This window comes from Hyaena hyaena, unplaced genomic scaffold (assembly GCF_003009895.1).
Source record: "Hyaena hyaena isolate Hyena2069 unplaced genomic scaffold, ASM300989v1 scaffold_1462, whole genome shotgun sequence".
NCBI lineage: Eukaryota > Metazoa > Chordata > Mammalia > Carnivora > Hyaenidae > Hyaena > Hyaena hyaena.
The window spans coordinates 37,789-59,131 of NW_024082096.1; the positions used below are offsets into that span (position 1 = coordinate 37,789).

A 21,343-nucleotide genomic window follows, 5' to 3' on the forward strand; every position below is an offset into this window, starting at 1 on the left:
GACATCTACAAGGACTCTATTCCCAGATAAAGTCAAATTCAGAGCTCCTGGGTGGACATGAATTTTGGGGAGGGGGCTCTATTGAACTCGCTACAGTAGCTTCTGCAACTAACATGGGGAAAATAGGGTGCCGTCCTACATCTTATTGTACGATTACACACAACAAAGCAAGAATCCAACACACAGCAGTGTTTTTACAAATTGATTTTCTGTGGCTTTATGCGGAATCCACTCAACCGCCCACAGCCTTCATTGGTCAGTTCTGTGCTGACCTTTGGGCTCTGTGGATACTGCGGAGACTAAGACACAGGAAGTCAAACTAATAGCTACCTCACAGATGTGGGGAGCTGGGATGGGGCCGCAGGGCACTCCAGGAGCTGAGGAAGACACTTGACCAGGAGGAGGGGGAGGGCTTCCGGAGGAGGTTGCTTTGAGGTTGGGGTCTGAAGGAAGAGTGCCAGCTTGACGTCTCAGCAGGGAACATGGGGTGAATCTTACAGAGGAAGGGCTGGGGCCCTAGTAAGACAGGAATTTATCTGGAGGGCAAAGGGGGGCCTTTGAAGGGTTTCTAGTGAGAGGGGATGTGCTCAAATTTGCATGCTCAGCACTGGGGCTACCTGAGGGAAACAGTGGAGGGGCTGCGGACCCTGAGGAGGACTTGCCAGGTGAGGGGGGCTGCGGTCAGGTGCAGCCAGGAGGTGATGTGGAGGTGAGGCCACTGGACTGGGGGACCAGTGAGGATAGGGAAGAGGCTCTGGGGCTAGGCTGGCTAAGCTAATGTGGTTGGTGGAGGTATGGGGAGGGTTGTTACTTAGTTCAGGTTTAGGCAGGAATGTTGACCTGAGGCATCTAAGACATCAGCCCTTAAAATGTTGCAAGCAGGACTCAGAGAACAACGGAGTTCAGCCTGAAGTGGTGCAGTTGGCCCAGGAATGAGATGGTAGGGGGTGGGGGCTCTGAGAAGCCAGGATGGAGGGCTGGCAGGGCATGCGGGTGGAAAGCACTGGGTGGTTTTGGCATCAGGGAAACCACAGATCCACTCCCCCATGGGGGGTTGGGAGTAGGGGGTGGGGGCTGGAGAGGCTTGTGGACAGGCTGGCTCTAGCCAGCAACTCCCCTGGAGAGAGACAAGACCAGGCCATACCCTGGGGTGGGGGCTAGGGCGTGGACGACTCAGCCTTTCTTCTCCACCCTCCACCCCCTGGAGCTAGCAGACACCGCAGATAATTACAAGGGGATTTGATAAATGCTACCTGCTCAGGGTGCCTTGGGCAGAGAGGGCCGGGCAGGCAGGAGGGGGGTGCATTTGTGACCTCTGAGCCCTGAGCTGCTCATCGGGCAAGGACAGAGGGAGCCCGCGGTCTGGGCGTGGGAACCATGGAGATAACAGGCGCTGACAGTACCCTGTGCACAGCCATCTCAGTGAATCCGCCCAACAATTATTTTAATGATTCCTGCTCTCCAGATAGAAAACCAAGGGCAGGAGGAGGAGACCCTGGGCCCTGAGTGGCAGGAGTCAAATTTGAACCTAGGGACTCTAGAGCGCATACACTTGACTGTGCTGCTATCCTGCTGGTGGGTTTGGGAGTTGGACTCGGTCCACCAGGTGCCAGACTAGCCCTGCAGCCAGACATTCCCAAGCGTTAAGGAGCTGACATCTCTGGAAGCCCACACACTGGTAGTGCTCCAGCCTTCTTCCATACATCAAAGGTAGGTGCTGAAATGATGGGGGTGCTGGGGGTGGTGGTGGTGGTAGCCAGGCTCTGGGAGCACAGGGGCTCTGCCTCTCTGCTACTCCTGGGCAACACCAGCCTCTTCGCCGAACTGGAGTCTTCCTTCTCTCCCGGCAGTGTGGTCAGTGTGGCTCTGGGAGGCTGTGGCCAAGTAGCCACAGGGTCTGGGGTGGGCCCTGCTCCTCTGCTTGGGACCTCAGGCGGTGGGCAGGAAGTGAGGCAAGGCCTCACATGTCAACTCTCAGAACTGCAGAAGGCATTCCAAGAAGGCAAATTGGGGCTTGACATTGGGAAGAACATGCCAACCCATCACAGTCTTGCTGTCTTTAAAAGTAGTGAGGTCCCCGTCAAGGCAGGCATGGAAGCCAACCTTTTTGGAGTGTTGGAGATAGGAGATCAGAGAGCAAACCTTTGAGATTCTGTGATCCTAAAGTTGATTAGAATCCTATGATGTTTGGCATCAAAGTCACTTTTGTTCAGCTGGTTTACGAAAGTGTCCTTGGTGTAGATAACAGGGGACACAAAATGTCTGTTGTAACAGGTTTCCTGGCTCCCCGTGGGCCCTGAGGTCCTGTCCCAGCAGTTCCGGAGGAGAGGTCAGGCACTGCCGCATCTGGACCTGCCTTCCTGGCTCACTCGTGTGAGGCTCCCGACTGCATTTTGGGACGTTGTGTCTCTACCAGCTGTGGCTCATCCTGGGCAGGAGGTCCACCTGGCCCTTCCTGAGGCTCAGGGACATCCCCTTCCAGGACGTGACCGCAGGGTGGGCTGCAGTGAGGGACTACTTGCAGGAAGTGGTTGCAGAGCCTTCTTCATTCATGGGTCACTAAGGGCTTTGGGCAAGTCCCTTCCCCTCTCAGGTTGTGGTTTCCTTTGCCTATCCTTCTTGCTCCACCAATGCTTGTTTTCCCAGACACAGAGCTGGGGCAACCCTGAGTCTGTTGGAACAGGAAGGGCCTTGGAGGCTACTGTGGTTCCTCATTTTTCAGAGGAGGAGATGGGCCAGGTGTCCAGCCTCCCATCTCCTCCTGTCTGACCAAGGCCCCTGGGATACTTTAGGTTGCTGGTGCCTGCATAGCATGTGTGGTTAGGAGATAAAGGGCATCAGGATGTGGGGTGGCACCGCCCCCCCCCCCCCCATGCTGCTTTGGCAACAATCCCTGGCTGGAGGCCAGCCTCACCCAAGGAACTCCTCAAGGAACAAGGACACCGAGAACTCATCTCAGCCAGTCTCCGGCCAGCAACACTCCCTTCTTCCCATGGCCCTTACCCTCTGGTCACCCACCAGGGTCTTAATGAGTGAGCCGCAGTTAATGGGTTACCCAGCCAGGTGACACATTCACCAGCCTCCTGGGGCTCTCAAAGTCCAGATCCACTGGCCTGGCCTTCAGGGTCTGATCTGAGCTCAGCCACTTCCCTTCTTACCCTTGACACCTCAGGGCTCAGGAAAGGCCCAGAGAGGTCAAGAGGCTCCCTTGTGCCCTCACTACTCCCAGAGACACCACCAGTGCCAGCTTCCAGGCTCAAGTGGTTCCCTGTATCTGGCATGCCCTATCTAATCCAATCCTACCTCTGCCTGGATTCTAAGGCTCCTGTCACGGTGTCTGCCTCTCCTCCAGGGTCCTGGGCTCCTCCTCTTCCTTGGCGGACCATACTAAGCCCATCTCCAATCCTGCTGAGGGCTCCTTGAGAAGAGAATCTGGACAGGCCAGGCTTAGATGGGGGAATGAATGAGTGAATGTGTTTAAGCCAAGGCCGTGTTAGTAGTGGCAATTCTGGCAGACACTGGGCCGTAAGTGGATCTCACACACAGGGAGTCTTGGGGCTGCCAGCCATGTGAGGCACCCACTCTGTCTCGTTTAATGGGCCAGAGCAAACAACTCCATCTCCGGCCCGCACTGCCGTGTGTCCTCCATCAACCCTCTTGCTCATGACCCCAGAAATGTAGGGGATGAGGAAAGGCTTCTGTGGGTCATGTGACTCCCTTCAGTCCAGGTGACCAGAGCCCTTAGAGTGACAGCCCCAAGGGTCAGGGAGAGGACATGTTTGGAAAAGCATCCCCTACTCCAGCATCCTGGAGAAGGGCTCCTCGGGCCTGGTGGGGGCTCAGATGTTTATGCTCCCAACCCCAGTGGTGTGGGCATCTGGCTGCACCTCAGCACCGTGTGACCCCTCTCTAGACATTGTAAGTTAGGGGGAGCCCACCTTCTTCCAGGGGCCCCTGGCCTGACCTGCCTCTGCCTGAATCCTAGCCTCATTCAGCCCCACTGAGACCTTCAAAGTTCAGGTCTCTCATTCAGGGTTAAGGATTTCACTGAACTCAAAGAGGCCAGCAGCTGTCCCAGGTCACACAGCCCCAGGGACAGGACTAGGAGCCAGCCCTCCTCCCACCTGGAAGGGTTCCTGTGCCTTTAAAGCCTCCCTCCACTCAGGCAGGGGGAGGGAGGGGAGGAGCTGGGTCATAGCTGGGCACTGGGGACTCAGCTCCGTGCTGGAGAGCAGCAGGAGGACCAGCCGTGGAGCCAGGTGAGGCAGGAGGGGCATCTGGTTGTGCCTCAGTGCTGTGTGACCCCAAAGTACAGCTCTGAGCTGCTGGGCATTGTAGGTTGGGGTGGCTCAGGCTTAGGGCCTCCCAGAGGTGTCTGTCTGGAAGCCTGGGTTCCAGCCCCAGCTCTGCCATGTACTGGCCTCTTCCTCCCCAGCCTTAGTTTATACACCTGCACAATGGGAGTGAGTGGACCTTTAGGGTGAAGGGACGGGGCTTGTGTGAATGGACCCTGAAGAGGGGCTGCACAGGTCTTTGACTGGGTCTATGTTGGGAAGGCCTCTGCTTTTTTTTTTTTTTTTTGGTCTAGTTAGAGGGATTGAAACTACCTGTCAAAGCTGTCTGGCTCACTGTGCCCCAGGTATGTGTGTGAGGGGAGGTGGAGGAGGGCCGGGTGGAATTGCTGGACTGCTCTAAAGAAAGGGACTTATGGAATTAAGCAGGAGGGGTGCAGCATGGAGAAACTGAGGCCCAGGAGGGTCTGGTAGCAGTGGGGGTAGGGGAACCGTAGGGGTAGGATGGGGGCTGAGGCACCGGGTCCTCTGGCCATGCTTGCGCCTCTCTAGGATATGGTTTGTGGCTGTGGTGGGGCCTAGAACCAGCTCAGTTGTGCAAGTGTCATTGCACAACTCTAGGGGGCGCCCACCGCCTTGTGGTCATTGCAGCCATGCCTAGCTATTTCGACAGATATCCGGCATAGTGGTTTTAAAGTACTGGGGAAAGGGGCTTTTTCTAATATTCAACCTTATGCCACCAGAGTGGGCAGCGAGGGAGACAAATCCCGAATTCGGGCCTGGGTAGCAGTAAGCTTCCAGTTCAATGGTGGGCAGGGCTCAGGAAGCCGCTGAGAGCTATGCCTCATGCCTAGGCTCAGAGGTGGGGACGATTCCTCTCTGTGAGCTGGTGGTGTTAGGGCCAGGGGCCTGGGTTCTGGGTCCACCTGCTGGTCCACGTGCCTCCCTCGGGGGCCAGCTGACCTTGCGTAAGTTACTTCAACCTAAGCCTTGGTTTCCTGTCTGTGAATGGGTCTAGAACTGTGCCCCAGTTTCACCCCTGTGGCTCTGAGGCGGTGGTGACACAGCCATCAAGCTGGGCTGGAGGATTAACAAAAAGAAACTCCTGGCTTCCTCATGCTTCCCTCTCTGATGCATCCTGGGAACTTGCTCCACTCAGCCTAGACTCAGAATGTGTGTGTGTGTGTGTGTGTGTGTGTGTGTGTGTGTTGGAAGGGGGTGGGGCTGATCGCAAAGTAAGTATCTCTGGTGGGTGAAGCTTGCACATTGCTGGGGACAGGGAGCTTACCATCTTCTGGGCCTAGGACAGGAGCCATGGGGACTGGAGGGGGCAGTTCATCCCAGTCCCTGCAGCCTTTTCTAGGGTGACATGGTTTCCCCAGACCGACCCTGCTCAGGTCCCTTCTCAGCATGTAGGCTTTGCAGGCTGACCAGAATAAAATGTGACACACTCACCATGTAAGGAAGGTTCTTTGTTCTGTACCTCATACCTTTAGTGAGATACCTTTCCTCCTGACTCGCCTCTCTGGGGCCTGCAGCAGCTGCTAGGTTTCATTTGTGCTCCATCACGGGCAGTTTTCAGCCCCTCAGCTCAGCCTGGGATCCTACTGGGATTGCCTGTGGGGTCTGGGCCATCCTCTGCCCACTCAGACATTCTCCCGACCCTGGTGCTGCCGCCGATACTGCCATGTCTTATGCCTTCCCAGGTGAGGAGGAAGCTGCTAAGCAGGCTCGGGCTAGAGAGCCCCGTGTCTCTCCACTATAGACCCCTGCCAGCTGACTGCCCAGCACCACAAATCCCCTGACATCCTGGCTGGTGCCTAGCCCTCGGGGACAGGTTATGGGCCTTGGTCCCTGGATCCTGTCGTGTCCATCTTCTCAGTCACCCTGGTTTGTAGGTGATGCCCAGGGGAAAACGGTTTAGTCATAGCACCCCCATGCTGGGGCCATGGAGGATTTCATGGGAGTGCGATGTTTGGTGGATTATGTCCCAAGCCTGCTCAAGGGCAGTGGATAACGGGACAAGGCCCATTTTGACTGTGTGACCCAGAGTGCGCAGAATACCCGGTATGGGGCAACAAGGCCTCTATATATCTTTCTGTTTGTCAGCTGTCACAGCCTTGTAGGTTGGTCATAGATTAGGGGTTACAGATAGAGACTGTGGGAGCTCCTGGGCGGCTGACAGCTGGCAAGGAAGCCAGAGGCGGAGCACTGACCTAGGAAGTGGCTGGTCCTTATTCTTGGCAGATGGAGGCCAAAGGGGAATGGAAAGCAGTGTCCAAGATCCCCTGGGCTGGGCACGCATGTGTTCCTGACTTGAGATCTCCTTGTTGGCCTGGTCAGGGACATGCAGCAACTTGGGTGCAGGTAACAAGGGGTCAGGTGCACACTGCCAGCCTGTGTGACTTGGACCAGCTCTGGCACTGTCCAGGCCCTGCCTTTCCAGGCTGCTCAGATGGTTTCTTGGGCCCAAGGTGCTAACATTCCTGGATAGGCAGTGGAACCGGTCTGGACATGGGGCCCCAGGCTGTGTTCCAGGAATCTTGGCATCTGCTTGAGGGTTGTGGCAAAGGCTGTCAGGTCCTGCTTCTGGTCTGGTGCTGGCAGCACCTCTGCTGCTTTGCCTCAGGAACCATTTCTGGGACACTGTGTTTGGCCCTGGAGTTCAGAAACTTTGACAGGGATGGGGTGTAGCCAGCCTGGGGCTTGCTGGAGGGGGTCTTGCCAGGAGACTCTGCCCTTTAGAGAAAACCGAGTCCGAGAGAGCGGGCCCTTTTGCCTCTGTCACCACACACCTCTCTTTCCCTGTTGGGGTCACACCCCTCACCTGCTGCCACTGCCCGGGGGACCCCAGGAGTTATGCCGTCATAGCACCTCCCATCTCCTACCTAGGGCCCTCCCAGGGCTGTGTGAACTTTAGTCACCTGCTGACAGGCCAAGTCACTGCGTCTCCTTGCTGCCTTGACGTCAGCCTCTGGGGCCGTCCTCCCTGTCAGGCCAGACCTTTTAGAAGACAGTCTGTTCTCCACCCTACTTAGACACCTTCAACGGCCCCATGGGGTTGCTGAGTGACTCCCAGCCAGCCTCTGCCCCCTCTGGGACCAGGTGAGCAGGAGAGTTCCTCTGCCTTCTCCTGTCCCTTTCCTGCCTTGGCTCCTCCTTGGAGGTGCCCTCCCCCAGATCCCAGTTCCAGTTCAGACGCACCCTGAGGAGCTCTGCAGGGGCTGCAGGCGTGGCTCTGGGCCACTCCCGGGAATGGGGGGGCTCGACTGAAGCTGTGGCCCAGATTTTCCCAGGCAGACAGATCTGGCCGTGTCCCAGCCCAGAGGTTCTTCTGAGGACCGGGAGCTTTCCTGGGCTCCCACCAGCTCCGGGGCTCAGGTAAGCCCACCAGGGTCATGAGGAGTGGTGTGGGAGTTTGACACCAAGCGCTGTGCCCCACCTACTCTCTGGCCTCGGTTTCCCTTCCTGACACTGATTTGGGTAGGAGCCAGGCCTCTGGGCTTAGACATTATTTTAGTGAGTCTTTGGGAAAAATGTGGGGTATGTGTGGGGGGCTGGGAAACGGAAGCCCAGTCCCCAGCAGGGTGTCTTCCGCAGAGCTAGTGATGTCTGCCTGCAGAGCCTGGGCTGGGTCTCCTTGCTGCCCTGGCCATGGAGGAGGGCGGGGGTCAGTACGGTCCACTCCCCCCACCCCATTCCCTGGCAGTCTGAGCCTTGCTGGGTGCCCCCTGTCCCTCTGGAAGCCCCCTTGGGTCGATGGATGGATAGATGGACAGATGGATGGACAGGGGAGGCTAGAGTACAGACCTTAGGAAGTCATGTCTGGATCACCTGAGGGGAGAAAAGAGGGCCTTGGCATTGGGGGTGGGGGGGAAGGGTGGGGAGTGGATCTCGGCTCATAGCCACAAACCCAGGAGAAATGAGATAATGTCCTCAAGGTGCCCCGTGAGCAAGGACTGGGGGGCCTCCTTGCCAAGTGTGTCTGTGCCCATGCTGGCAAGGGAGTCAATGGCTTCTGTCCTGCCCCACCCACCCCCACCACATATGATGGGAAAGTTCTGTGTCTGAAAACAGACCCCACATATTCCTGGCCCGGCTCCCGAGGCCCCTCGGACCTCCCAGTGTAGCTATCTCTACCGGGAATCCTTAACCCTGGCCCAGCCTCCAGGGTGTGCTCCGGGGGCATAGACAGTCCCCTGGGGCAGTGGGAGGGAGAAGGGCCTGGCTGGCACTTTGGAGAGAGCCTTCTGGTGCTTTTTGGAGGACTGAGGGGCAGGTGATACTGACAGGAGGGAGTGCAGGGAGGAGGCACTGCAGAAGGCCAGCCTTCAAAGGGTGGTGCCTGGATTCAGTCAATGTGGAGAAGAGAGGCTGGCTTGGATCCCACTGGCCGTCTTCTGTGTGGCTGCCCACTGAGCCTGGAAGGGGAAAGCTCTTCCATGCTGGCTTCTGGAGGCCCCCCCCATGTGGGTAGGCTTTCCCCTCCCAGGCTCAGTGTGAGTGAGACTCCACTCCTAGACCATCTCTGGGACACCGTGTCTGGCCCTTGAGCCCAGACCCTCTAAATAGAGACAAGGTGAACCAGAGGCATGCCAGCCCGGGGCTTGCTGGAGGATACCCACCCTTCTGAGGTAACGGAGATTGCCTCTGTCATCATACCTCTCCTTCCTTGTGGGGGGGTCACACCCCTTGCTCGCTGCCACCACCACAGGGCCCCAAAGGCTTACTGCTGTCCCTCTCTGCATGGCCTGGAAAGGAGTCAACAGGGAAACAGTGAGCAGGAGGCCAACCAGCTTCCTTCTGCCGTAGCCTGGCCTCCAGGGCACCACCCTACTAGCTGATGGCAATTATAGCCAACACTCACCTGGCACTTCACACTTTCCAATCCACTTCATCTCTACAATGTTCCCAAGCAGGATGCCACTGTCATTCCCATTGGACAGGTAGTCAGTAACTTGCCCAAGGCCCCACATGAGATGAGGGGCAGGACTGAGATGGGACGAGCTGGCCTGAGAGCCTGCATGTCCCGTCTCCTTGGCCTGGCACACGTGGGCTTCACAGCTTTGTCATAGTACACTTACACCACCAAACCCGGGCCTTGCTCTGTGCAAACCCCCTCTTGGTTGTGCCTGGAGATTTCACACGAATGTGGGAGCGTCTGACAGCCTCCTCTTCGACTCCAGAGTGCATCTGGAGGCAGAGGAACCTCACAGAGCTCCCTGGGGAAGACTGGCTTGGCCTGTTTCAGGTACACTATCTTGGTTTTCAGGAGAGCAAGGAGGCTGCGTGGTTGGGGTGTCTCTCTGGAGCAGATTCTGTGGACACCGGCTCCTGCAGTCTGTGAGGAAGACCGCAGTTATTTCATCAGCTGTTTCAGCCAAGCCCTTTTGGCTTTTGTGGCCACCTCCCCAGGCAAGGTATGGGGCTTCCATCCCCCGGGAAACGTAGGCCCCTGCCCTGTGGCCGCTCATCCGACAGTTTTATAAGACTGTGGGTGTCCTTTTTGAGAATATAATGGAAGCTGAACCCCATGGTCTGTGGCAGGCCACTCTGGGTCCCATGGATGGTGCCTGGATCTGGGCTGAGGTGGGGGTCACAGAAGGAATCAGGCCAAGCTCATCCCTGATGGAGTTCCCTGCTTGGCAGTGGGTACCACTGTGGGACACATGGAATCTGGGGACTCCCAGGAGAGGTTTCTGTTGGAGATGGGGTCTTTACTGGGATGAGGCCTTAAGGATAAACAGGGAGATTTAGGAAGGGGGAGATGGGGCCGGGAGTTTCTGGCAGAGCGGATGGCCGGGTGCTGGACAGCCCTTGAGTTTTCTGGGGGGGTTGGAAGGAGACACAGGAACATATTTCTTTCTTTTAAAAAATGTTTTTAATGTTTATTTATTTTTGAGAGAGAGACAGACACAAGGTGTGAGCGGAGGAGGGGCAGAGAGAGAGGGAGACACAGGCTCCAGGCTCTGAGCTGTCAGCACAGAGCCCCATGCAGGGCTGGAACTCACGAACGGTGAGATCATGACCTGAGCTGAAGTTGGAAGCTTAACCAGCTGAGCCAACCAGGTGCCCCCAGGGACGTGTTTCTGAGGCTTGACTATTGTCTGTGCCCTGTGAGGAGAGGATCAGGATGTGTCCAAGGCCAGGGCAGTGGCAGTCCCCTGACCCTGTTAACCACCACCCCTGCCCCCAACCCCAAACAACAGGTGCCTGCAGAGCCATGAAGAAGCAGAATGTGATGCTGACCCTACTGGCCGTTGGCCTAGTAGTGATTCTCATCATTGTCCTGTGTCTTTGCCTGCTCTTGACCTCCAAGCCACACAGCCACGTCTACCCCAGGGCAGCTGTGGCCACAGATGCCAAGTATTGCTCGGAGATTGGGAGGTGAGCGGGCAGGGCATTGGAATACAGGAGGACCACTGGAAGTGGATCTGGGCAAGATGCTTATCCCTTTGAGACTCAGTTTCCCCATCTGTACACGAGCTACCCCGACAAGGGGTGTCTGATGCACATGGAGCTGCCTGTCCTTTTCTTGGCCCTTCATAGCAGCATCTGGTCAGGGCAGAAGGGGACAGGATGTGGGTTTCCCTGTTCCCCTCTCCTCAGACCTCTGTCCCTTTGGATAAACTGCTCTTTTATGCTATTTTAGACCCCTATTTCACATTATGTACAAAGATCAGTTCCCAAAAGACTTAAACAGAAAAAAACCCGTTTGTAATAAAAAGTAACAATTTTCCATTTTCTTTCTATTATAAAAGTCATGCACATCTGTTTGCTTATAAGTCCATTGGTCTTAGAGTTATATGTAAAAGCCAAAACTGGGTTCCTCTTCCACCCTCCTTTGGGAAGGGTGGCCAGAGAGGGTGGAGTTGGGTGGTAGGGAGCCTGTGTTGGGGGAGCCCGCAGATGCTCACTCCTGACCACATGCTGCGGGTAGGGATGTGCTGAGGGACGGCGGCTCAGCGGTGGATGCTGCCATTGCGGCCCTACTGTGTGTGGGACTCATGAACGCCCACAGCATGGGCATCGGGGGTGGCCTGTTCTTCACCATCTACAACAGCACCACGCGTGAGTGCCCATGGGGAGTGGGGGAGGTAAATGACAGGGGCTGTCCGTCTCAGGCTGGACATGGGCTGGGGGCAAGTGGAGCTGGGTGGCCCCTGGACTCACATGGGGTTAGGGGCTGGTATTGGTCTGGACTGCCCACCTGCTTCTCCTTCCAGGAAAAGTTGAGATCATCAATGCCCGCGAGGTGGCCCCTCGGCTGGCCTCCGATGGCATGTTCAACAGCCCGGAGCAGTCACAGGAAGGTGAGGAACAAGTTCAGATGGGGGTGCAGAGCTGTGGTGAGCTACTGGGAAGGCACGGGCATGGCCCTGTCTGAGGCTGGGGACAGCTCTGCAGTGCTAATGTCCACCCTCCCCGTCCCTTTCTGGCCCCACAACATCCTCCCGAGGGTAGAGATGGAGCTTCTATTGCTGCTCAGCCCTTTTCACCAATGAGCCCCTTGAATCCTCTCTGTATACTTGGGATTCAGGGGAAGAAGCACTGTGTTGATTCTCATTTTACATGTCCAGAGAGGTCATGCAAACCAACTGAGCTCACACAACTGAATGGTGCTGAGGCCCAAATTGAACGTGGGCTGTCAAAGCCCTGCGTTTTTCAAAGGCATCCAAAGGATAGCTCCCCAAAACGCAGTAGAGTCTATCTTTTTTAACAAGGCCTTCATGCAGAGAAGAGGCCCCCATGCAGCTGAGGGGAAGCCTGTGGCTACTAGGGGGTGCTGCTCCAAGGACCCAAAAAGATTGCAGGATAGGAGGCTGGAGGCAGGATGAAGGAGCTGTTGGCCATAGCAGGTCTGACACCCAGCTGCCGGCCTTGCCCCTCAGGCCTGGGCCCTGGGTGAGGCCCTGTGAGCAGCCCTGCTGGAGTCTTCTCCAACAATCAGACTTTGAATTTTTATATCCCCTGGGAAACTCAGAATGTGTAGAAATGAAACCCTTCGGTGTGATTGCTGGAATCTTAAAGACTTAGCACTTTGCGCATGCTTAGAATTCACTTCTTTAACCAGGACTTATTGGACATCTCTTAAAATGTCAGGGGTTGTTCCCCAAGCCTGGGGACAAAACAAAGGCAACAGGTAAAAGCAGTGGCCCAGCCAAGCCAGGTGGTACCAAGTAGAAGTGGGAAGGGCTGGAAGGCATGCAGGTTCACCAAGTGTAGCCTGGTCAGGGAGGGGGTGTCTGAACAAAGACCCAGGGTCTGGAGTGGGTGAGGGTAGCCATGCAGGTGTCTGGGGGAAGAGCAAGTGGCCCACACCGGAAGGTAGGGACAGAGCACTGTAGGAACTTAGTAAGGCCGCAATGAGTGACCCCAGTGTCAGAATGGCTCAGGTGGTGTCAGACCTTATGGGTCATCGTGAAGACCTTGTCTGTTGTCTGAGAGAGATTGCAGTGGCCCCTGGGGTGTTCTGGGGGGTGGATCTGGCCTATGTCTGGCTGAACCCCTTGGGCAGCTGGAGAAGGGGCAGAGAGCAAGCTGCCTGCCCATCAGGTGGCCACTCAAGAGGTCACTCTGATAATCAGGGAGGGATGAGGGTGTTGAGAGGTGGTTGGTACTCAACATACCTAGAAGGTGGAGTCTGTGCATTTGCTGAGAGGTTGGGTGTGACACCAATTCCTGTGCCAGGAGTCCTGGGTAATCCTACGGTCTTCGATCTGCATCTGGAAGGATGGGGTGCCCCTAACAGAGGGCAGCAAGGCTGTCGAGGATTGGGTTTGGGTGACCATCACAAGTTGGGTTTTGAGTGTATTAAGTTTGAGATGCCCATTTCTCATGGGCAGGTACATCCTCAGATCAGGCCATCAGGGGAGCAGTCCAGACGAGAGAGTAAATTTGGAGTTGGCAGCACATAAATGGAATTTGAAGCCCTGATCTGGGAGAGGTCACCAATACAGTAAGTGTAGACAGAAGAGACTCTAACAGGGCCTGGCAGGTGGGATGCAGAGGTGACCCAGGAGGAGTGATGGGCTAGGTAAGGTAAAGTTGAGAGGGGACTCTGGTCTGGCAGTGTGGGGGTTGCTGGTGACCTTGATGAGTAGTGGTATAAGACCTGTTAGCCCAAGGTCGGAGCAGCATTTTTTTTTTTAAGGTGGGAAGAATCATGGTCTGGGTGTCAGAGCTTCTGAGATGTGCAGACATACAGATCATAACAATCTGGCTCTCAGAACCTCATGCCAAACCTCAGGATGGGAGAGGTAGTTCCAGAGCTGCAACCGCCTGGCCTGGGTATAGCCGAAATGACCCTGGTCATCCAGCTGGTCATCCAGCAGTGAAAGCAGGAGGGTGTCCAGGAACGAAGGCCTTTCTGTATCAGCACCTAGCATAGGGCATAGTGGGTCACAGGGGTGGGTGGGAATCAGGGTCCAGGGATCTGTTTCCAGTAGAACTGTGGGCTCCTCTAAGGTCAGCTGGAAGAGACAAAACTCTTCCTGGTCAGATGGGGAAACTGAAGCCTAGTGAGGGTACATAGAGGGCAGGTGGTTGGGCTCAGGTCCTGGGTCTGGGACAGTAGAAGGGAGGAAGGTAGAGGCCTTGCCTTGGAACTGGCTCAGTGTCGAGGGTGGCCTGGGCTTGCCCTGGGGACTTTGGTGGGTTCCGGTGGACCCCTTGAGTCTTGTTGGCTGGGAGGCTCAGACTGAGAGGTGGTAGCGGTCTGGCTTCCCCACAGTCTTGTGCAACTGTGGGCCTCGCACAGGATTTCAAACCTGGTAGCACCTGCAGAGGCAGACATCTAGTCCTGGGACAGCAGGACTGTGGCCTTGTCACATATCCCTGGCCAATCTACACTCTTGCCAGCCAAGTCCAGATGCGACAACTCCATTTCCTTCCTAAACCTCGCTGATCCCAACTGGGGACTGTGCCTAGAGAGAGAACATCCCTCCTGATGTCCCCTGACTGGAGCCACTGTCTCCCTGCCCCTCTGCAGGGGGGCTGTCGGTGGCGGTTCCTGGTGAGATCCGAGGCTATGAACTGGCCCACAAGCGGCACGGGCGGCTACCCTGGGCCCGCCTCTTCCAGCCCAGCATCGAACTGGCCCGCCAGGGCTTCCCTGTGGGGAAGGGCCTGGCGGCAGCCCTGGAGAAAAGCCGGGCTGTCATCGAGCGGCAGCCTGCGCTGTGGTATGTCTGCGGGCGCTGGCCTGCCCTGGGGCACAGGCTGGGCAGATGTGGCCCAAGGTCCCTGCGTGCCATCAATGGCTGGCAGAGGAATGAGGTCTAGAATATAAAAGCCCTTCCCAATGTGTGTGGGATCACATTCTGAGCCTGGTGCCTGGGGTCCCAGCTTGTGAGTCCTGAGTGGCAGGGGACTCTGGGGGGCCTTGGTTGTACAGAGGATGACTCACCTGTGGACAGGTGTTCACTGTTCTTCCTTTGATCTCCTGTGTGGTTGGGTGGGAGTGGCTGGCCGAATCTGCCCTGCCTGACTGCCTCACCGGAGCCCCTCTACCCCAGCGAGGTGTTCTGCCGGGATGGGAAGGTGCTGCGGGAGGGGGACAGAGTGACCATGCCGCGGCTGGCCGACACATACAAGACGCTGGCCTCAGAGGGAGCCCAGGCCTTCTACAACGGGAGCCTCACAGCCCAGATTGTCAAGGATATCCAGGAGGCTGGTGAGTGGACAACCTAAGGGGCCCTGGGCAAGGAACTCAGCAGCAGGAACCCTGAGCCAGAGCCTTAGGTCCTCTGGTCCTGCCTGACCTGGGCACTGGGCCCTCAGTACCTGGAGAGGGAGAGGGGGTCACAGGTATGTCTGCAGTCAGTGTCAGGCCACGTGGATCCACAGATTTTGGTTAGTTCAAACCTGAGAGACCAGTGCAGTTCCTTACGCCCTTCCCGTAATTCATGACATCACACGATGGCTTTCCCCTTTTCCCTGAGACTCAGGAGGGCCAGAGCAAGAGTCTTTTGTTTTCTCCCCCCCACCCCCCAAGCCCGGGGGAAAGGAAGGGGCCCAGCCTTCTTGTCGAGGCCCCCGTCCCTCCCCTGGATCAGGTTGAGAAGGAACCAGCCAGCCCTTCCCTCCTCCCGGTTGTTTTTCTTTTCCACCCCGGTTTATTTTTTGTCTCCCTTGTAGCCACTACCTCTGAAGCCATTTTATGAACCGTCATGTGTCACCTGAGCCTCCATTAAAAACAAAAACAGGCAAAATAAATAAATAAATAAATAAATAAAAGATAAAGTCCTTGGTAGGTAAATAAAGGTCTAGGTTGGAACTGGAGCTGAGGAAGCATTGAAATGCAAATCTGGTGGAACTTACTGGAGGAGGAGGTGGTGTCTGAACTACAGATGAGGTTGGAGAGAGGTAGATCCTTCCTGGCAAGGGAATAGGCTAAGGCCCAGAGAAGATGAGCTTTAGTTATCCCTGAGGGTCACAGTAGATGAGGGCTTGGTGAGAGAGGCTTTGGAGGGGTTGCAAGCAGGGACAAGTTCTTATGAATTTCAGCCAAGGAGCCTGGCGCTGCCTCTCCCTCCCCAGCTGTGGATCACAGAAAAGGTGATTAGCATGTTGGCCTTTACCACTAATGCAGGAAATTATCCTATAAATACCTGGTCTGTCTGGACCCAGTTCCCTGTAAAATTAAAGAGCCTCCTTTCACCCACCTATTACTCACTAGAGGACACGACTGAGCAGGGGGAGATATTTTCCACTTAGAGAAAGCTCTCTGGCCGCCAAGAGGAGAGAAGGCAGACCTGGAGGCCAGTGGGGTGAACAGATAGAGGGCAGACAGCCTGAGCCTGGCAGTGGAGAGGTGGTATCATTAGGGAACACAGAAGGACTGGGGGATGGGGCAGTGGGGAGGGGGAGAAGCAGGGCCCTCAAGGATGGGCAGGGCTTTCAGCTTGACGGTCCTGTGCTCTCCTCAGGTTGGGGGCCCCACCCCTGTGTTTACCCGCTGAGCTGCTGTCTCATTGCAGGGGGCATCCTGACCACCGAGGACCTGAACAACTACCGTGCTGAGCTGATAGAGCACCCACTGAACATCAGCCTCGGGGACGCCCAGCTCTACGTGCCCAGTGCCCCACTCAGTGGGCCGGTGCTGGCTCTTATCCTCAACATCCTCAAGGGTGAGGCCTCCCACTGCAGCCCCGCAGGAGGCGGTGCAGAGTGACCAGGGCTGTGAGGGGCGATGATCAGGGGTTGGAGGAGGAGGAGGGGGAGTGGCTGGGATCTAAAAAGGTGCAGAATAGCCGGGCTGGTCCAGAAGAGGCATCTGGCAACTCCAAGTGGCCATCCCAGGCCCAGGCGTCCCTCATTCCATTCTTACATTCCTCCAAAGTGTCCACTGGTGTTTATTAACATTCCCCTTCTCAAATGGGGCCAAGTGACTTGGGGAGGTGTGAGCCTACCCTGGAGCACCCAGTTGTCTTGGCTGAGGGCCCTGGGACTGCTAACATGCACCCATCTCTGCTCAACCAGGGTATAACTTCTCCCCGGCGAGTGTGGAGACACCGGAACAGAAGGGTCTGACCTACCACCGCATTGTGGAGGCCTTCCGGTTTGCCTATGCCAAGAGGACCCTGCTTGGGGACCCCAAATTCGTCAACGTGATGGAGGTAAGAGGCAGGTGCTGGCCCATGATGGGTGCTGAAGGGCTGCCACGGATGTGCGAGGAGGGCTTCCTGGGACCACCCCAGCCTCACACGTGCTTAATTAATCCATTCTCACCACCAACTTTGGTGGTGGGCCTACAGGATGGCCTGGTGATCCCCGAGTTTGGCCCTCTGCCACATGGAGCTCACAGTGTGACAGATTTGACAATGAGTAATTAGTGCCCCCTATCCCTGTCTGCACTCCCACTTGGGGACTGTACCCTTGTCCTGAAAGGGTTTGGAGTGTTCAGTGCTGAGGTGAGGAACACATGGGGGCATTGCAACACTCAAGGGTAATGAGGAGGATGGCTGATGGGGAGAGGAGCAGCACTCTGGGTGGCAGAGGCCTCAGCCACTGGCTCTCTGGTCACACCGAGGAGCTAATGTTTCCTAGTCCCTGTCCAGATCCTGCACAGCCCGACCCACCTGCCACCAGATGCCCCAGTTCCAGGCTGAACCTCCATTGAGACTCCCATCAATGCCCCGCCCCCCCTACTTGGATCACCCATTCCGCGGTAGACTTGCAGATTCCCTCACGCTGGCCTGTGCCTCTCAGCTGCCTAGCAGCCTCTCTGCTTTCCCGGATCTCTTTTTCCCCCCCAGTGAGCATTTTGTACTACTCCCCACTGCAGCCGGTGACCTGGTGTCTCGTACCCCTGAGGCTGCTGCATCGCACCCCTCTCTGCTGTCCGGCCTGGCTAAGGCCAGCCCCTCTGCTCATGCACCTGCTGACTCCGCAAGTCTCTCCTGCAATGCTGCTCTGCCTCTGGCGTTTCTGCTCTGTCCTTTCCAACAGATCATTCTAGAGCTTAGTCGGGAGAGAATCATACTCTTGTCACTTCGGAAACTTCAGCTGCTGACTCCACTCCTCTGCTTCCACTCAGAGCAAACTTCGCCACTCTGTCCCTCTCTCAAGTCCTCTCCCATCAGGCTGTGCCCTCCTTGCTCCACAACCCCCCGCCACCCCCGCCCAGGACCCCTCACCCTGCCCCCTGAATCCAGCCTCAGTTTCCCCTTTTGGGCCCCTACTGCAGCATCTCACACAGTTCACCACCTCCTTTGTTCAGCTTTTCATTTTGCAAAGTTGTAGACCTTTTACTGCATTTCCTTCCTCTCTCCCTGCCTCCATCTACCTGTCTCTCAATATGCATGTGTTTTTGAGGGTATCAGAAGATCGGTCACTGATAATACACTTTAAGTTGTTGCCTCTAAAACTGAAGACTCCTACCTACTGACACTGAGAGGACCTGACCTGTTAGACACCTGTGTTCCCGATGGTCCCAGGGTTGTTAGGCCCAGAGCCCATCACACTCTTACAATGGACTTGCTGTTTATGTCCATCCGGTCTCTGAATCTACACTAGGCCTGGCTGTTTTGCTGGTTTTTAAAGCCCAAGGCAGTCATCTGGCAGAATCATTCCACATCCTGGATTCGACTATTTTCTTAGGAGTGGATTCAAGCTGAACATTTTCCCTGTGGGATTTTGCTGGAAAATTCTGGAGTCATTTCCTTTGCTCAGTCCCCAAGGGCCTTCCTTGTTGGCTCCTATCTCATCCCGTCTCCTCTTTCTCTGCCTCACCACCATGGGGACCCTGTTCCAGGTCATGGGTTTTTTTTTTTTAGAGAGAACATGAGCTGGGGTGGGGGAGGGAGAGGGAGAGGGAGAGAGAGAGAGAGAGAGGTTGAGAATCTTAAGCAAGCACCACACTTAGCACAGAGCCCAGTGCAGGGCTTGATCCCATGACGCTGGCATCATGACCTGAGCCGTAAATGAAGAGTCAGATGCTCAACCAATGGAGCCACCCTGGTGCCCCCCTTTAAGCAGCTCCCAGAAGCTAATGGCTGCATGTTTATCCTTCAGCCTGATCTTGCCCACAGATAGGTCCACCACCCACCGGAGACAGGCTCTTCAGGGTCCAAAGGGTGCCTGTTTAAAATCAAGCTCCTGGCTGCCTGCTACACTGGCCATCTGCAGTGTTTGCCTCCTCAGCTAATGGGCACTCTGGATTGAAGACACTGGGGCCATTGATTCTCTCCCACCTGGGCTAGCTACCCTCTCTCACATACGTGATGTCATAGCCTCCTAGTTGGGTTCAACCCTTATACCCTCACATAGCTGCCCAAGGGATCCTGTGACTCATCAGTGTGGTCATTCTTCTGTCCCAGGACCAGGTGGCTCAGAGCAAAAGCCAAACTCCTTGTGGGACCTATGAAGACCTACAGGATTAGCCCCTGTTGACATTTTCCACCACCTTGACCCCATTCACCCTCTGCATGTCACTCACAGGCCTGCCTCAGGGCCTTTGCATTTATCACTCAGGCCTCATTCACAGATCTTTTCAGATATCACCTCTTCTGAGAAACCCTCCCTGACCACTTGGTCCCCACCTCATCCCTCCCTATCCCCTTCACCTGGCTTGTTCTTTCCAGCACGTCCCTGCCTGCTTTTGTCTTCCCTGCCAGGAGGGCTGGGACCTGTGTCTGTTCCCTGGTGATCCAAGCACACAGCACAAGCTCCATGAATGAATGAATGAATGAATGAATGATTGATTGATTGCGGCAAGAGTGAGGTCTTGTAGGGTGGACAGATCAATACTAAGAATTTCTGAACTGCAGTACAAACAAAGGCTGGAAAGAGGGGATCAGAGGGCTATGAGATGTTGAGGGTGCAGGAGGCTTGTGGTCAGGGCCATGTTGGGGGCTTCCCAAGAGCTTCTCGCACAAGCCTGTGCCCCCTCCCCACCCCCCCACCTCCTCAGGCCAGCTCTGGGGTCTCGGCAGGTGGTCCGCAACATGAGCTCCGAGTTCTTTGCCGCCCAGCTCCGGGCCCGGATCTCTGATGACACCACTCACCCGTTCCCCTACTATGAGCCTGAGTTCTACACGCCTGATGATGGTGGCACGGCCCACCTGTCCGTGGTCGCAGAGGATGGCAGCGCTGTGTCGGCCACCAGCACCATCAACCTCTAGTAGGGGCGGCTGGGTGACCTGGGTGGACTGGGGGCTGCTTGCATGTCCTAGGAGGGGGCTCCATCAACCCCTTTCATGGCGGGCACTGAGGCCCCACTGTGGTAGAGCACCTGCTCTCAGCCTCACTGGGGGCAAGCTGGAGCTTTGGGGAAGGGGGGGTGCTGTCTGGGGGGGTGGTGCTGGGTTCACCATAGCTGGCTGACTCAGCTGGTCTGCAGCTTCGGTTCTAAGGTACGATCACGGGTCAGTGGGATCCTATTCAATGATGAAATGGACGACTTCAGCTCGCCCAACATCACCAACCAGTTCGGGGTGCCTCCCTCACCAGCCAACTTCATCAAACCAGGTGTGGGGCAGGGGGCTCGGGGTGGGGAGAGGGCTGGTGTCCTGGGCAGGCAGCTGACCAGCATCTCTGTCCACACCCACCCACTTGGTGACCACAGGGAAGCAGCCACTCTCGTCCATGTGTCCGGCGATCATCGTGGGCCGGGATGGCCAGGTCCGCATGGCGGTGGGTGCCTCCGGGGGCACGCAAATCACCACAGCCACTGCGCTGGTAGGTGTCCCCCATTTGTCCCCCCAGCCCCTGCCCCTGGGCCACACTGACACCCTCCCCCTCCACTGCCCCCAGGCCATCATCCATAACCTGTGGTTTGGCTACGATGTGAAGCGGGCAGTAGAGGAGCCCCGACTGCACAACCAGCTTCTGCCTAACACCACGACCCTGGAGAAAGACACTGACCAGGTGGGCCAAGGGTCAAGGAAACAGTCACAAGGTAGGGGTCATAGGGTATCCTGGGAGAGAGGCCTGGATCTCCTGAGTCATCATGGAGTAGACTGCCCCTCTGCCTGGGGCAGATACCTTCACACACACTGCCTGGGCTATCTTGAGCCCCTGTGCAATGTGAGTCAGTCCACCTGCTCAAGTGACCCAGCAGACCCATCTGCCCCCAGCTCCCTCTTCCTGGCCACCTGGGCGGAAATGGCACGAGCTGTGTGTCTCGGTGTGGGGCTGTGTGGGCCACATGGCATCTTGGGCCCTGCTGAGGCCTCTCTATCCCCTCCCACCCCCAGGCGGTAGTTGAAGCCCTGAAGACCCGACACCACCACACTGAGGTCACTTCCAACTTCATCGCTGTGGTGCAGGCTATTGTCCGCACGGCTGGTGGCTGGGCAGCGGCCTCAGATTCCAGGAAAGGCGGGGAGCCTGCTGGCTACTGAGCACTCAGGGTGGGCCAGGTTGACTGGTGGCCTAAAGATGTGATGCCCGCTGGGGCCAAAGTGGGGCTTTGAGGGGATTTGCTTCCCCTGTGAGTGACAAAGCAGTGCAATAAATGTGGGCCGCAGAATCAGGCTCTGGGCAGCCTTGCCAGCCAGGCTCCCATATCCCTGGACCTCAGCATCCTGTGTGTGTGAAATGGAGCT

At 56.4% G+C, this 21,343-nt stretch overlaps 1 protein-coding gene across 6 annotated transcripts; it reads left to right on the forward strand.

Moving 5' to 3' along the window:
- The first annotated feature begins 864 nt into the window (after window positions 1–864).
- GGT1 (gamma-glutamyltransferase 1) lies at window positions 865–21,312 on the forward strand. 6 transcript variants are annotated; one of them, XM_039223836.1, is made up of 15 exons: window positions 865–940; window positions 1,466–1,710; window positions 9,565–9,712; window positions 10,502–10,679; window positions 11,233–11,363; window positions 11,519–11,605; window positions 14,284–14,476; window positions 14,810–14,967; window positions 16,274–16,423; window positions 16,776–16,912; window positions 19,730–19,917; window positions 20,137–20,264; window positions 20,362–20,474; window positions 20,550–20,663; window positions 20,993–21,312. In XM_039223836.1, exons 4-15 carry the CDS (start codon window positions 10,516–10,518, stop codon window positions 21,137–21,139), a joined length of 1,710 nt encoding a protein of 569 aa, XP_039079767.1. In that variant the 5' UTR covers window positions 865–940; window positions 1,466–1,710; window positions 9,565–9,712; window positions 10,502–10,515; the 3' UTR covers window positions 21,140–21,312. The 6 variants fall into 6 exon arrangements, with proteins under 6 accessions (XP_039079767.1, XP_039079763.1, XP_039079766.1 ...); XM_039223832.1 differs by having other exon boundaries at window positions 20,362–20,663; XM_039223833.1 differs by having other exon boundaries at window positions 922–940; window positions 1,533–1,710; window positions 20,362–20,663.
- The last annotated feature ends 31 nt before the right edge of the window (window positions 21,313–21,343 follow it).